General features: G+C 43.5%; 1 protein-coding gene across 1 annotated transcript in view; it reads left to right on the top strand.

Annotated features, from left to right (window-relative positions):
* ASPG (asparaginase) overlaps positions 1–8,891 on the top strand; it is a 137,058-nt gene extending 128,167 nt beyond the window's left edge. Inside the window, exon 16 of the mRNA XM_082275481.1 lies at positions 8,745–8,891. Within this exon, the coding sequence (XP_082131607.1) occupies positions 8,745–8,795 (51 nt within the window). The 3' untranslated portion in view covers positions 8,796–8,891. The remainder of the gene's footprint in view (positions 1–8,744) is intronic.
* The last annotated feature ends 7,803 nt before the right edge of the window (positions 8,892–16,694 follow it).

Below are 16,694 nucleotides of genomic sequence, written 5' to 3'. Positions count from 1 at the left end.
CCTACGTAATGGCGGATTACAAGCATAAGGGAGCTTGGACAAAAGGGCTGAAAAACATGCATTTAGCAGATGGAAAATATTGAGGACCTTGCTTTTGTAGAGAAGACCGCAGAGGATTTACCTTCCCCTGCATATGAGGCACAAGCTGCGGATTCATGACAAATGCATTCTACTGTGGAGACCCTAAGTGATGTGGTTGAGTTTGCCTAGCTGGTTCGGACTTTCCACAGCCTAAACAAGCCCCTTTGAGCACTAAAAAAACTTTACTGAAAGACTCCTCCAATACACTTTATAAGGACTGGCCCAATCCTGAAAAGCATTTTCACTCCTAAGCTTTTGGCCAAAATGTATTATATAGAAAGGGAATTTAAGCAACTAAATGGGCTGTTCAGGTAGTGGACCCTGCTATTTCAGTTCTCAATTAAAACCTTATAATTCCCATTGAGGATGTTTTTCTTTAAAGCGGTTGTATCCCGCTTTTTGACACTTTTACCTACAGGTAAGCCTATAAGGCGGCTTACCTGTAGGTACAAATAATATCTCCTAAACCGGCATGGTTTAGGAGATATTTACAGTGCATGCAGCCGCTCGCGCAAGCGGCGCATGCGCTCTGAAGGTCCGGGGGGACCTTCAATTAAGTTGCCGGGAGCTTGCCGGAAAAATCACTCCCGCGCGCATGCGCGGGAGTGACGTCATCGCGGCTCCGGCCAATCAGCGCGCTGGAGCCGTCTCTTCCGGCCAATCAGCGCGCCGGAGCCGCCGAACCCGGAAGAGACGACGAGGGATCATGGCAGCGCCCGCATCGATGTCCGGGGGTCCGTGTCGGGGCTTCGTTTTAAGGTAAGTTACACATAATGGGCTAGTATGCGATGCATACTAGCTCATTATGCCTTTGTCTTGCAGGTTTTTTTTTTTTATTTTTTTTTTTATAGGGTTTACAACCGCTTTAAGGATTCTGTTGATAGGCATCTCGAAAACCCTCTGAAAGGCCTTCTTTGCCCTTGCAGGTCCTGCCCTCCTGCAGTCATCTATTGTCTGCCATGTCTATTTGCAAGACTATTGTTAACTGGACAAGACACATGAACAGAGATCAGGAACCTGTCTTTGAGGACCCTGCTCTTTTAGAACAATTACAGCTGATGCCTTCAGCGTTGTTTTGTGTTGACACTCTAGAGAATGTAGTTCCCCAAGTCCATAGAATGTACCTCATCTCTGTAACTATGCTCATGTAGAGGTTAAAATTGCTTTAAAAAAAAAAAAGAAAAAAAGTGCCTTCCCTAAGTGCCTTTTTAATGGTAAAAGCATCCGTAATAACTTTATCAAGGAAATCACTGGGGGTACTCAAGCCCCACTAGAAAAAAAGCACGCCTCCTATGGTTACGAAAGAAAAAAAGCAAGATTGATCTTTTCGCTCTTTCCAGGCATCTTTTTCAAAACCAAGGCTTTTTCCCTCTCCTTTCATTGCAAGCTCTAGATTCCCAAGTCCACCAAGGTGTGTGTGGGGGGGGGGGTCTGTTGGTGTTTGTGCCAGTGCCAGTCTGGATCTGAGATGTCTCACACCACTGGGTCCAATCTGCCATTTCAAAGGGTACAAAGAGTTTCCGTCTCACTTTTTGCCTTCTAATTTGCCAGTTTCAGACCAAAAGAAGGCAGATTAAAGTTGGCTGTGCACCAGTAGAATCTCTAATCATTAGTGGAGACAAATCGGCATTCGTTTTTAAACTCAAAACAAAATTTGAACTAGCCGATGGAAAATTTTTCTCAAACATATTTCTAACCGTGTGTGTGGTTTTGGTTCAGGAAAGGTCCATTCATTCCAAAATCACATGTTAAAAGCAAGTCACCGAATGTACTGAGAATTTATGTATGAATGTTCGTGCATCTACTAGTGTGGCCAGCTTTAATGACCAACTTCACGCACAAGTGAAGAGTGGTTGTACCGTTTCCTTTACATGAACGTTTCAAGCTTTATATTCAAACCTATTTACAGTTTGCAAAAACGAAACTTAAAATCTCTAAACCGATTTTTCTTTGTGTATCAAAGTTTCATACCGAAATCAACAAGCTCTGATATATGTTGTTGCCCACCCTTCAGTTTTTTGCTTGGGAACATCTCCTGGTCTATGAACAAAAGATCTGTCCTGTACTATGAAGATAACAGGAATTTTGATTCGCTATGAATTCCTTATGTTTAAGTACAGTACATGAGACAGGCCCATCCCTTCTGTGTCTTGATCACTTGCTTAAAAGAAATTGGATTCTCAGAGAATGGGTGGGGCTATATGTTTTGCTGTACAGACTGCTTTAGTGCATTGTTTGCCGGTGGCCAATCACCTCTGTATGAGTAAAAAAAGTCATTTTTTTAGGGAAGTTGAAATGCCTTTTCCTTTTCACATTTTGAATATGCAGTGCTAAGTTTGGATCCCAGTCTGTGTCCCTGTTTGGGAGATTTACTCATTATCATTGAGTCTGAAATCAGGGAAAAATCTAAATAGTATAGAGAGTAAATCTGATTGAGGAACATCATATTGCTCTATTTCACAACGGCAGCAATGTATACACACCTGTCATTCTCTACCCCTCTGTGCTTGCACTACTAAATGTGTTTGTCATAAGATTCCCTAATGAAATATTCATGGCTACAATGATTTACAAGCATTGTGTTCTGGGAAGGGGGATTGCAAACCCTTTCTGTTGGTAAATCTGCACACAGGAATTGTGAAGAAGAGTATTGCTTCCTCATAACCTTCCAGCTAAAATAACATGAATAGTATCTGGTGGTGATCGTGAATAAAGTGGCCCTTTTGTTAAGGAATTTGTTTTGTGATTGCCTGTGGAATCGCAACTGAACTTGGAAAGAAAATGAATGTGGTACTTCAGGATGTTTATCATTAGCTGAATGCAAAGAAATGTCAAATTACCAGCAAAACGTGTTATGGCCCAAAGCTAAACTCACTCTGTACAAAAGTTGCTGGTATCTGAAATGTGTAATAACGCTCCAAGTTAAATCCTTCCATAGTACTGATTTCCCTGTTGCATTTAATTCCTTATTACCGGGTACCTGACCCATTATATTCAGTGCCTTCTTTACAGGTTATGTTCTGATTTTAATAAACAAGACTTTTCTACAATAATAAACTTGCATTAAGGGTGGTGTGTCTTCACCACTCTGCTAAGACATGTCTCATCAAGATGTTCACATTCAGCGTTCTTTCCTCCCATTGTGCCTTATTATTCAATCCATCACAATCCAGGCCTCTTTCCAGAAAGCTTATCAGAGGCCTCCACCCTTCTAACTTAGCTTTCCTCCCTCTTTTTAAAATTTCCATTAAATTGTACTACTACTACTAGATTTAAAAAGCACGGGTAATCCAAAACATGCAAGTCACTTTTACATAGAGGTTTTACTAATTTTGGGGCAGTTAGCAGATTTCGTGATCCCCTTATACAACCACCTACTAATTTAACCACTTAAGGACCAGGCCTATTTCTGACACTTGTTTACAAGTTAAAATCAGTATTTCTCTCTTGTTCATTTGGGGACACAGCTTCTGATTCTTCTTAACCATTGGGTTTTATTGCCCCCTACAGGAGTAGGACACTAAGCAGGAAAAAAGCTTGACTACACCTATGGGCAGTCCCAGGGGGGTATACTCCCACTCTCAGCTATAGGCACTTTCTGCCTTATTCCTTGCTGGGATCTTCAGCCCTGGCAATTGTTTCCTTTTTTGAAATTAAATTTTTTCCTATCTTTGTTATTTTGTCCCTTTGAGAATCTACAATCAACTGCTGGACTGGGCGAAGAACTGGATATTTTTTTACAAAATCCAGAGGGTCCTCCCAGTCTGGCCAGAGAGCGTGAGTTAAACGCCTCGCGAGGGTGCATACAACCTGGCCTTAGCCTGAGTCACAGCGTTCCTCCTGGCCGACAGCCCCTCCATTCCAATGGAGCGGTGATCTGTCCAGAGCGGTGCCCACTCTGTTCCCCATATGGTAAGTAGCTTCCCCCCCCTCTTCCCCTGGAGGGTTTTGGGGTGGACATCCGCCCCTCCCTGGGACAATCGGACCCCCGTGTTGCCCTCCTGCCCCTCTGAATTTAGGTGGTCACTGTGGGTCTTCCGACCCTCCCTCCCCCCTGGTTGAGGTTATGAGCTTCCTGTTGCCACCTGCTCCTGAGGGGGGGGCTTTTTAGGATTGCTGCTGGCTCGGGGTTACCTGGTGCATAACGGGGCATTGAGCAGTGTTCCCCGCCACCCAGGGAGGTGGCTACTAGGGCAGGTATGTCCCTGGGCTCACTGCAGTAGTGACTTAAAATTATTGCAGTGAGTGATTACTACTGCAGCAATAGTCCACTGACTCCCCACTGTCTAGCTTTTTTTTCTAGCAGTTTTGCACTGACTGCAGTTAGTGATTTAAAATCATTGCAGTGAGTGCACTACTGCAGCGGTAGTCCACTGACTCCAATCCACTGTCTAGCTCAGGGATCCTCAAACTATGGCCCTCCAGCTGTTGTGAAACTACACGTCCCATGAGGCATTGTAAAACTCTGACATTCACAGCCATGAATAGGCATGATGGGAATTGTAGTTCCTGAACAACTGGAGGGCCATAGTTTGAAGACCCCTGGTCTAGCTGTTTGTCTAGCTTTTTTTTTTCTAGCAGTTTTGCACTGACTGCACTGCAGTAGTGATTTAAAATTATTGCAACGAGTGCACCACTGCAGCAGTTTATGCTTCATTCACAATCAGATAATGTGAAACTGATGTCCCTGCAAGTGCGGTTTTCCTATCAGTTTTCATGCAGTTAAGGTGTGAAGAACGAGCCCTTAATGTTAAAAATGTTAATAATCATCGACCTGTTCAGTAACAGATTTGTGTGGAAAATTGTGTTAATTTTACAAAAAACTTTAAATGTTCAAAATATCGGCCGATACAGATATGCAATGGCCAAAATATCGGTATCGGCAATGAAAAACCGATATCGGTCGATCCCTACTCTAAGGTAGTTCAGTTGGATTCTGAACCTTCAGACATCAGCTCTGGTTCCGTCCACAAAACTGGACTATCTGGGTCTGACTCTGGACTCGGCCTCAGCCTGAGTGTTTCTTCCTCTGGAAAACTCCAGAAATTGCAGTAGGCAATTCAGCTTCTGTTGTCCAGCAGACAGTCATCCCTCCCGGCTTACATGTGGGTGTTGGGCTGGATGGTGCCTACCTTTGAGGCGGTTCTGTTTGCACAGTTCCACACGAGATCACTGCAAAAAGAGATTCTGGGGAAATGTGACAAGAATCTAGTCTCTAAACAATCTGATCCTGTTTAGCCGGGGAACGAGAGGGTCCCTGATTTGGTGGCTTCGTTCTCCGGCACTTCGACAGGGAAATCCTTTCTCCCCCTGTTTTGGACAGTTGTCACAACGGATGCCAGCCAGTCCGGCAGTCCGGGTGGGGAGGCGTCCTCGGCACAGATTGTGCTGGGGGGGGGGGGGGTCCAGACTGCCGATCAAAGTACTGGGACTACGAACGATCAGACTGTCTGCATTATTGGACAATTGTCTTCAGGGATGTCAGTACGAACTCAATCGGACAATGGCAACGGCTGTGGCCTATGTCAATCACCAAGGGGACACAAGACGTGTCCTGGCGACTCGGGAAGTAGCTAGCGTTCTAAGGTGAGCAGACCCATTCATTCACACCCTCTCTGCTATACACATTCCAGGGGTGGAAAATTGCCAAGCGGATTACCTCAGTCGACAGGGGTTTGACCAAGCTCGGGTAATTAGGGTGTACTTGGCAGCTAACGGAGTCTTTCGGCAAGTCTCTCACTATTTGTGCTCGCGGATGAGCCTCGTAAAGGGTTTTCTGCTTCCTCTGTGAGCATTTCCAGATGGATCAGACAGACGGTGATTCAGGACTATTCCATTAAGGGTCAGGTTTCTCCTTTCCCTGTTGAGGCGTGCACTCTATTAAGGGTGCTTAGTGCCTCCTGGGCCTTCCATCATCAGGCGTCAGTGACGCAGGTTTGCAAGGCGGCCACCTAGTCGTCGGTGCACACTTTCACAAAGTTTTATAAAGTGGATGTGTTGGCATCTGCAGATGCTTCTTTTGGCCGCAAGTTTTTGTAGGCTGCTGTTAAGAGGACCTGATCCTCTTTGAGGACGTATTGTTTTTTTTCAGGTGGGCTCCTGTTGCCTGGTTGGGTACTGTTTAGCCTTGGGAATTTTTTTTTGCTGTTCCCACCTTCATGTTTAACACTGCTTTGGGACGTCCCAATGGTTAAAAATATCAGGAGCTGTGTCCATCAGTGAACAAAAGAGGAAAAGGGATTTTTGACCATTTCTCTGATGTTCTTTTTTTTTTTTTTTTTTTAAACACTTTATTGAAAGTTTTATAAGCATACAAGTAAGGTTACAAAAAGTGTACAAAAATCCAAGACCAAGTGGTAACAAACAACCTTAGTAATTTCTCTGATGTTCATTAACTGACACAGCACCCACCCCTCTTTGGATCTGTATTGTTCTGACACAGCTAGGAGGGCCCTCTGGATTTTGTAAAAAAAATATCCAGTGTAGAATCTCAGAGGAAACAAAATAACAGATAGGAGGAGAAATGGATTTTACGGTTTGTAAAAAAAAAAAAAATTTTTTTGTTAGAAAATTGCTTAGAACCTCCAAACATACGTATAATTTTTTTTTTTAGCAGAGACCCTAGAGAATAAAATGGAGATTGTTGCAATACCTTATCACACCGTCTTACAAATGCAATTTGTTTGGAAAAAATAACCCTTTTTTAAATGAAAAATAAGAAAACCGTTAGTTAGCCCAATTCTGTTCTATGATGTGAAAGAAAATGTTACCCCGAGTAAATTGATACCCAACATGTGATGCTTCAAAATTGCGCATGCTCATGGAATGGCGATGAACATTGGTGCTTAAATATCTCCATAGGCGAGGCTTTAAACATTTCTATATTATACAAGTTTAGAGTTACACAGGAGGTCTAGGACTAGAATTATTCCTCTCACTCCAACGATTGCGGCCATACCTCACACTTGTGGTTTGAACACCGTTTACATATGTGGGGGTGACTTGCGTATGCATTCGCTTCTGCGCGCAAGCTTTTATCAACTGCAGAAAAGCTCAGGCCCTATTCAGTTTAAAGGATAAATTCACCTTTTGGGTGTAGGGTGTAACCTATCCACTGGCCCCGAACCTCCACGGCAGTCTTCTTCCCTGGTGCTCTGTCATTGTCTGCGAAGAACGTGGCTGTGTTGCCAAGTCACTCATTTACAGACTTCTGAGAATAGAAAACTACAATGTCTGGCAGCTTTTGCGACTGCCGGCTTGTACTTCTCGATGAACTACCACGTCGCTTTTAAGCACTGTGGTAGTACATTGATGCTTCCTGTTAGTGTGTAACTGTTAGGCCATACGATGTACGGCTAAACAGCTTTCAGAGTCTGCAAGAGACCTGCATTGCACCCACAATCTGCTGATCATTGCTTTCTAGGCTCCCAACAAAAAAAATAAATGCACGTTTTTTTTTTCCCTGCCTGCAAAAAGATGTGCATTTTATTTTTATTTTTTTAAAGGTGAACTCATCCTTTATATCACCAGCTGAGGGCCACATCAGGCCCAACACACACCAGTTTTTGACATGCCTGTTCTAAGCATAAGAAAGCACAGCTTTCAAATCTAGTTAACATTCACAATAGACTTCAGCTCATTCTGCAGCTGCTTTTCCAGGCAGGAAATTCACCTTATTCAGAAGGTTCACTTTGTGTCAGTAGTACCTGCTTTGTAACCCATCTTTTTATGTGCTATAAGACACAAGCAGCAGTTAAATACTTTGGGTGGGAGGCCATCTTCCTAATCCAGTTGGCAAGGGGTTGGTTGGTGGCAAGAATGGCTGCTTAGGGTACCTAAAGTATTTGTAATAGCTCAAGGTTTTATTACCTTCTGTGTGCAGCCCCCCCCCCCCCTAATACTCACCTGAGCTCCCTCTAGATCCAGCGATGTCCAAAGCAGCAGCTCTCCCGGGCCTCTTCCTACTCAGTGGCTTAGACAGTAACAGGAGCCATTCGCTTCTGCTACTTTTAATCACAGCCAGCGAGCCAATGAGGAGAGAACAGGGCCAAGCCACACTCTGTGTGTGAATGGATACATGCAGCAGCTCAGGAGTAAGCGTGCTCAGGTGCCAAATAGCAAGCTGCTGGCTATGGGGGCACTTGGCAGGAGGGGGAAGGGCCAGGAGCACCAGCGGGGGACCCAAGAAGAGAAGGATTTTGGCTGCTATGTGCAAAACGTATGCAGAGCAGATAAGTATGACATGTTTGTAAAAATAAATAAATCTGCCTTTAATGAACACTACTGTATAACGGTAATGTCTAACTCAGATTTATGGGATCTATTAGTAACATTCACAGGTAAACATGAGTTTCAGGAGCTTTTCACTGCTAGAGGTCCGTCTAAATAAATTAGATATTTTCCAACACAATGAATTTCTTGTTTAGTAATTACATAGACAAATACTGCTAAATGCCCCTGGTAATCAATGGTGTCCATAAAAGAAAAAATAAATAAATGCTACACAAGCCTCTCCTAGGTGCACACATTATGATACTGAAAGCATATTTGGTAAAGGCCACACAGGTGTGCTGAAATCTGGGTGAATGTGCTTGTTTTTCTGCAGGAATTCAGACAGGCCTGTCTATCCAGTTACCAATTTTATCACGTTTTCTCTGTTGCAGGTTTTTCTCAATGGCAGCTCAAGTGACAAAGACAGCTATTTAAGCAGTTAAATAATCCCAGCAAGCATGAAGATTTGAGGACATCGGACTAATGTTTTCAAGCACAAAATGTGGCATCCTAATGTTAGAACATATCTGTTGTTGTTGAGCTGTGTTGTTGAGAGTTCTGAGAAACGAGCCATCCTCAACCATTGTAAGCTTCGTTTATCTATGCGTCTGAAAAAAACGGTTCATGTTGGCTTGTTGCAAATAACAAGATTCAAACATGCTATAGACTTTGCCAACCATATTTGTTTTTTCAGAGATTTCGATAAACTAGGCCTTGTCACTTTTTTTTGTGTGTAGATTTTTGCGTTTGTGACTTGTTGCTTTGATAGGTAAATACAGACTTGAAGAAATGTTTTAAATAAGCACATAGTTCAAAGCACAGCTCCAACTTTCTTCTTTTAGCTTTTAAGAAAGTGGGGAAAAGTTTAATTGTCAGTTTTTGTTTTTTTTTTACTACTGTCAGTGACATCACTGGGGAGATTTTCTCAGACTTCTGTGCTGGTGACACCAGGACTAGAAATGGGAAATAGTTGTGGCCAGGACAGGAAGGCAGAGCAATAAATACCTGAAAAAACTACTGCTCTTCCCCACCGTTTCTAAAACTGTTTGACTGAAGTTTGGTTTTACTATTTACTTGTAAGGATTTTAGTTGCAGAAGCAGAGAATGCTCCTGTATAATTATTTCATGTTTATTATCTTACTGTTAGCTCATACTTGACTATTTGTGTGTATTTTCTTTTAGTCTCACATTTTAATATGTTAGTGAGCTGTTTGTTAATGTAAGTTATCCACTCTATGGGTGTGCCAGAATGTTTTGCACATTTGAGGTATTGTATGTTCACAATTGTACATTTTATTTGTCTCGGGGCAGGGAGGGGGAAAAAAATAGCTGCTTCTGAGAGAGAGAGAGAAAGGACTAATGGCTGACATTGTCTGCAGCCTAGCACAGTGCATTAAAACAGTATTAACAAGATTGTCCATATTCTTTTTATTGAGGTTTGTGACCTGGCTGTAATTTAAATTTGTATTATTCTTGGAAATAAAATATTTTGTCAAAACTAGTTTATCAGAGTAACTCTTATCTAAACACGGTACAGTTACTGAAGAGACGTTAAAAAGAATGTATTGTATTACATTTGAGCTGGTTTAAAATCCATATTTGTTTGCATCCATATATATTCACCTTCTTTGCCTGATTGAGGCTTCAAATAGTGGTGTTGTATCTACAGTTCCTACTGAACCTATTCCAAGAAGGCCCATAAAGTTACAGATATCCTGATACTTAATCATTGTCTTGACAAAGGTCAAACATAGTAAATAACCATGTAATCCAGCTGCACTTCCCAATTCTTAGGATTCATGTACATTGCAGCCCCTAAACTTTAGTTTAGGAGCTTTTGGCGTTTGTTTTTTTTTTTTTGTTTTTTTTTTTTGCAAAGCCCTTAAACTCAACTCCATAAAAGCCTGTGCCCATGTACACCTAGGCTTTGAGAATCATTTAGGGCTAGGAGGTTTAACCTACCTTTTCTGAAACCAGAAGAATGGCGTTCAGGATAGGAATGTTTTGACCGCCGGCCACACACAATTTTGCCATGTTTCGAGTTTTACCATGGTCATAATAGGCTATGTGTACATGAAGCCTTACCTGGGATCAGTTTGTGTTAGTTTTCAAGTAAAACCTTTCGATAGTCAAATATGGGAAGCCAAGCAACTAGTATTTGCAGAAACAGGTCAGAAGTAGCAGCTCCTGTGTCTCTTTTTCCAGACCAGAGCTTCCCAAAAAACCGGAGAGTTCAAACTGAACAATTGTTCTGTTCATGTTTAGACCTATCGAAATGAGGGTAAAAAAAGAGCAGCCGGCTAACTTTTGGGAACCTGTCTACTTTCTATTCTCCCAGATGAGCCACAACAGTTAATTAGTAGATACATTTTCGCCAGCACACAATGGATCTTGCAAAAGCAGTCCAAAAGCTTTATTGCAAAAAGGATCACATAAAAAAAAAAAAAACAGTGCAACGTTTTGGAGCCACGCAGGACCCCTTTGTCAGGCATGTGATGTGAATTTACAACAGTTAATTAGGGATCTTGTCATTGAATGACTATAGGTACTATTACATAGTTAATAGTTCAACCAATAATATTAAATTACATCTTTTTATATAAAGGTTTTCCATACAACATTTATGAATGGGTATATAACTGTTTGTGATGAACAGATAATTTAGAATAAATTAATGATAAATAGCAAATTAGTAAATTAAAAAATTGGTCTGTGATCACACCTAGTACCAAATGAATGGGAAATGTTTATTAATGGGTCTTCTTGCCAACGTGGCAAAATATTGACATAGTTACAGTGCCTTAAAGTATTCATACCCCTATATTTCCCATATTTTGTCATGTTACAACTGAAAATGTATGTATTTTATGTGATAGACCAACACAAAGTGGCACAAAATTGTGAATTAAAAGAAAAATAACTGTTTTCACATTTTTACAAATATCTAAAAATTGTGGCGTGCATTTGTATTCAGCCCCCCAATACTCCTGTAGAACCACCTTTCACTGCAATTACAGCTGCAAGTCTTTGGGGATGTCTCTACCAGCTTTTGCACATCTAGAGAGTGACATTTTTGCTCATTCTTTGCAAAATAGCTCAAGCTCTGTCAGATTGGATGGAGAGTGTCTGTGAACTGAAATGTTCAAGTCTTGCCACAGATTCTCAATTGGATTTAGGTCTGGACTTTGACTGGGCCATTCTAACACATGAATAGGCTTTGATCCACACCATTCCATTGAAGCTCTGGCTGTATGTTTAGGGTTGTTGTCCTGCTGGAAGGTGAACCTCTGCTCCAGTGTCAAGTCTTTTGCAAACTCTTAACAGGTTTTCTTCTAAGATTGCCCTGTATTTGGCTCCATCCATCTTCCCACCAACTCTGACCAGCTTCCCCGTCCCTGCTGAAGAAAAGCATCCCCACAACATGATGCTGCCACCACCATATTTCACAGTAGGGATGGTGTGTTCTGGGTAATGTACTGTGTTTTCCACCACACACAGCGTTTTTGCTTTCAGACCAAAAAGTTAAATTTTGGTCTTATCTGACCAAAGCACCTTCTTTTACATTTTTACGTTTGCTGTGACCCCGCATGGCTTCTCGCAAATTCGACTTCGTATGACTTTCTTTCAACAATGGCTCTCTTCTTGCCACTCTTCCATCAAGGCCAGATTTGTGGACAGATTCTCCCACCTGAGATGTGGCTGTCTGCAGCTCCTCCAGAGTTATTATGAGACTCTTGGCTGCTTCTCTGATTAATTCTCTCCTTGCCCGGCCTGTCAGTTTAGGTGGACGGCCATGTCTTGGTAGGTTTGCAGTTGTACCATACTCTTTCTGTTTTTGGATGATGGATTGAACAGTGCTCTGTGAGATGTTCAAAGCTTAGGATATTTTTGTATAACCTAACCCTGCTTTAAACTTCTCCACAACTTTATCCCTGACCTGTCTGGTGTGTTCCTTGGCCTTCGTGATGTTTGTTCACTAAGATTCTCTAACAAACCTGAGGGCTTCACAGAACAGCTGTATTTATACTGAGATTAAATTACACACAGGTGGGCTCATCTACAATCAACTGCCGGACTGGGCTGGATAATCTAGATCCACTAGTCACCCCGGTCTGGCCAGCGAGCGTGTGCAGACCACAGCTCCACGCTAGGTCGGCCATGCTATAGCCCCACTGGACGGGGGCTGGCCTGTGAGTTAAGCGTCTTGCAAGGTCACATAAGACCAGGTCTTGGCCTGAGTCACAGCGTTCCTTCTGTCCGACAGCCCCCCCATTTAGATGGTGAGGGGTTCTGTCTGGAGCGGTGCTTGCTTTGTTCCTGGTATGGTGAGTAGCTGTTCCCCCCCCTCTCCCCCCTAAAGGGTTTTGGGGTGGACATGGGTCCCTCCATCCCGTCAGGCATCCCCTTTCATCTGTCCCCATCCTACACCCCCCTCCACTTATGCTGGGGGCTGTGTGGGTGGTCTGGTCCCCCTCCTTGGCTGGGGGCAGGGGGGCTATGCTGGCGATGGGGGCTGGCAACTGGACAATCTTCTGTGCAGGGGGAGGTTGTACCTGCTGGGGGCTACTGCCAGGGCCCCCCTACCTGCCTGGGCCTGTCCTTGAGGCCTAGGGATCCCTCCTGGGAGCCTCGTGGTGCTGCCATTTTGCTGTAGTCTGTGTTTCTATGCACGGCAGCCATTTTGCAGTGGTTTGCCATTAAAAATAGCAGCAGCTATGACAGTGGAGCCCTGTGGGCTGCGATTTCAACTGTGGGAGCCCCTCCTCATCCCCTGATGCTGACTCCTGGATCTTTCCACTTCCTGTTTGCCACACGCGAAGTGCAGATTATCCTGGTGACTGCAGGTGCCTGTTTCTGCTAGGTGGTGAGTCTGGTGGGGTCCTCTCCCTCTCTGCTAAGGATCGTTTGGTGCTTTGTGCCTGGCAACCGGGTGGTGCTGCTAGTGTGGTGGGGGTTGGTCCCTTTTGCAGTAATTTACACTTTTTTTGAGGTCCCCCTGGTGAATCTTGGAGTCTTTGGAGTACATCTCCCCACCTGATCTCCTCTCTGAGGCTGCGGGGTCCTGTGGGTCCCAACCATCCATTGATGCACTGACAATGGTCCTGGAGTCCTTGGTGGAGGTGGCTTTCGGGCGACGGGCTAGCAAAAAGCGCTTCCCTGCCTCATCAGATCCTGAATCTGATTAGTCTGCCGCGGACGTGGGTCACCCTGCTGGGTCTGTGACCACGCGCCTAGAATCCTTAGATAGTGAGGATGATTCGTCCACATCTGCAACCACGCACAAAAAGGCACTGATTGTAGCTGTGCGTGAGACCTTGAAGAGGAAGGACGCAGCTGCGACGGAGGCGCAGGTTCCCTTTGGCACTCACAAGCCATCCAGAGCGTCAAAGGTGTTTCCTTTCCCTGCCTATTTTGACAGAATTGTCACTAAAGAGAGGGGACGACCAAATTTTCCCCATGGGGTCCCTAAGCAATTTACTAGGCGTTACCCCTATGAGGAGTCCCTTATTAAGAAGTGGTCTGTTCCACTGGTTTCCAGATTGAACAAGGCAACCATAATTCCGGATAAAGAGTCCCCGGGCTTTAGGGATCCGGCAGACAGGAAGGCGGAGGCTGTGGCCCGCAATATGTGTACAATCTGGCTGGTTCGGCACTGAGGTCAGTATTCATCATTGCCCTGGTGAATGACCGAGTGGGCTAAGCTTTTACACCGTGACCTGGAGGGAGGACAGCTCCCCACTGCCTTTGCTGAGCTGGTAGAACAGTTGGTCCAGGGGCTGCAGTTTATCTGTGATGTCTTTGGATGCGGCTCAGCTTTCTGTTTCGGCAGTGGTCCTTCAGCGTCTTTTGGATTAAATGCTGGTCTGCGGACCAGACTTCTAAAAAGGCCTTGACTGATCTCCCCATTTAAGGGGATCGCCTGTTTGGGGCTACCCTGGATGACAACATTAAAGGTCTCACAGGGGGAAAGAGTACTTTCCACAGAAACTGAACACTGTCTGAGCCTACCCTGAAGGAAGAACATCATTGGAACACCTTGGCTATTTCATGTCCAGCAGCTGTTGGGACAGTGAACACTTGTCCAGAATATTATTGTGTGTCTGTGTATGTATATATATAAAAAATATAGAGCTAGAGAGAGAAGCTGTTAGGATTATGTAACATCCAGCTCCTTGTTTTTGGATAAGAGTAAGTGCTTTGTTCAATACATTTTTATCAATTTTTTAATTTAGCAAGCTACAGTGGAACAAGTTTAATTTTGTTTCACCTTGTGTTTGAAGTACAATAAAATATGCTGAAATCACAAAGCATTTTTAAATGTCTGTAATATATCACACAAGTACTATAGATTATGTCAGCAGATCTGAAAAAAGTCATTTCCATCTGTCCACACAACACAGTCTGCCAAGCTGTTTCTTCTGAGCAAATTGCTCTTGTTTTATGAAGTCTGGTGTTCAACTTGTTTGTCATTCAGCTTCTGGCTTATCTATATCATTCTTACATGAGTTGCCCACTCATCTCTGGTAGGACTTCCAGAACCCAGGATATTGCCTGTCACTGCATTTACGGCTCAATAAATAACTTAGGAGGTAAGAACACGTGAATTTACATAACAGAGAGATGGTAATTTCGGCACATTGTCGATTTGGTAGCCTTTCCACCTAACTTGGCATTGTCACTTTGTTACAAAAGTGCAGCAGTATATGTGATTAATTATGGTCCTGTCACCTCTGCTATCAAGCAGTCCTGATTTATTTTATTACACAATAGTAAATTAAAGCCTGATCTGTACCTAAATGGTGGTTTCATCAAGCTGAAAGCTTTGTTTGCAAGTCATTATTAAAGAATCTCTTTTTGTTCATTGGTTTTACATTGAAATATAAAAAAATGTAGTTTAGAAACACACAAAAACGGAATGCATTCTATTATGTTTGAAATTCTATATCTACACATGGGTAGCGATATGTAATCTGCTTCCTGCCTTGCAGTCTACACTGGCTGTGTTTTAAGCCAGCCATAGACAGTTCAGCAGGAACCAGCCGACGTTTGAACCATGTATGGGCAGGCTGAATGTACCAAGTTGATTGATCAACTTGGGTACCACCAGCCTGCCATATTTTGCATGTGATTTTTGCTAGCAATAATCAATCACTGACTTCTCACAGCAGGGACGGCTTCCCCACCTGGAGAAAACAACGGCTCGGCGTGAGGGATTCCCTTGCCAATACTGCCTGTGTTGATGGGGGAACTCATGGTTGCAGGAAGAAATTTGTTTCATGTGTGGCCTGCATTACTGCACCTTAAAATGCAAGTCCACAAGTCAGATTGAAAAATATGAACTCTGTGTGGCTAATGGCTTGTTAGCCAGAGTTACTGTAGCATCTAATGTACACACATCTACATTTAACCTGCTGGCGCCCACGCTATAGCCGAAAGACGTCTACAGCGCGGACCTAAATTGCAGAGAGAGCGTACATTGACGTCCTCCCGTGCACGAACGGCCTGCGCACTTCCTGCAGAGCGTGCCCGGCTTGCTCTGATCAGCTAGTCCACAAGACTCGCCTGATCACAGATCGGAGTAAGGGGGCAATTCCGTCCCCTTACCACGTGATCAGCTGTCAGCCAATGACAGCCGATCATGTGAAGTAAACAGCAGCCGGCAATCGGCTGTTTTTTTTTCTCCTCACGCTGTCAGTGTGAGGAGAAAGAAAAATGATCGCCGGCTCCTGTCAGAGGGACATCAGTCCCGAAGAGGAGAGGGCAAATTGCGCCCATCAGTGTCACACACCAGTGCCCCATCATAAGTGTCACCTACCAGTGCCTATCCTTGCCCAAAAGTGCTGCCTATTAGTGCCCTTCAGTGCCACCTATCAGTGTAGCCTCATTGCACATCAATGAAGGAGAAAAATTACCTCTTTGCAAAATTTTATAATAAACTATAAAAACTGTTTTGTTTGCAAAATTTTTGGTGTTTTTTTGTTTGTGCAGCAAAAAGTAAAAACCCCAGTAGTGATTAAATACCACCAAAACAAAGCTCTGTTTGTTTGAAAAAAAATTATAAAAATTGAATTTGGGTACAGTATTGCATGACCACACAATTGACAAAGTGTGACAACGCTGAAAGCTGAACATTGACCTGGGCAGGAGGGGGGTTTAAGTGCCCAGTAGGCAAGTGGTTAATATGGTAGCCCAAACCGCTACAATTTTAAAATCACATCAAAATTTAACATAGAATTCCAGGTTTAATATGACAAATTAAATGCAATACAATGCGGTCTCTGATTGGCTGAGGTGGAGAGGTCTCTGATTGGCTGAGGTGGAGAGGCAGGCAGATGACAACA

Source organism: Pelophylax lessonae (assembly GCF_965119305.1).
Source record: "Pelophylax lessonae genome assembly, chromosome: 13".
Lineage (NCBI taxonomy): Eukaryota > Metazoa > Chordata > Amphibia > Anura > Ranidae > Pelophylax > Pelophylax lessonae.
This window is presented reverse-complemented; position numbering and strand designations above follow the sequence as displayed.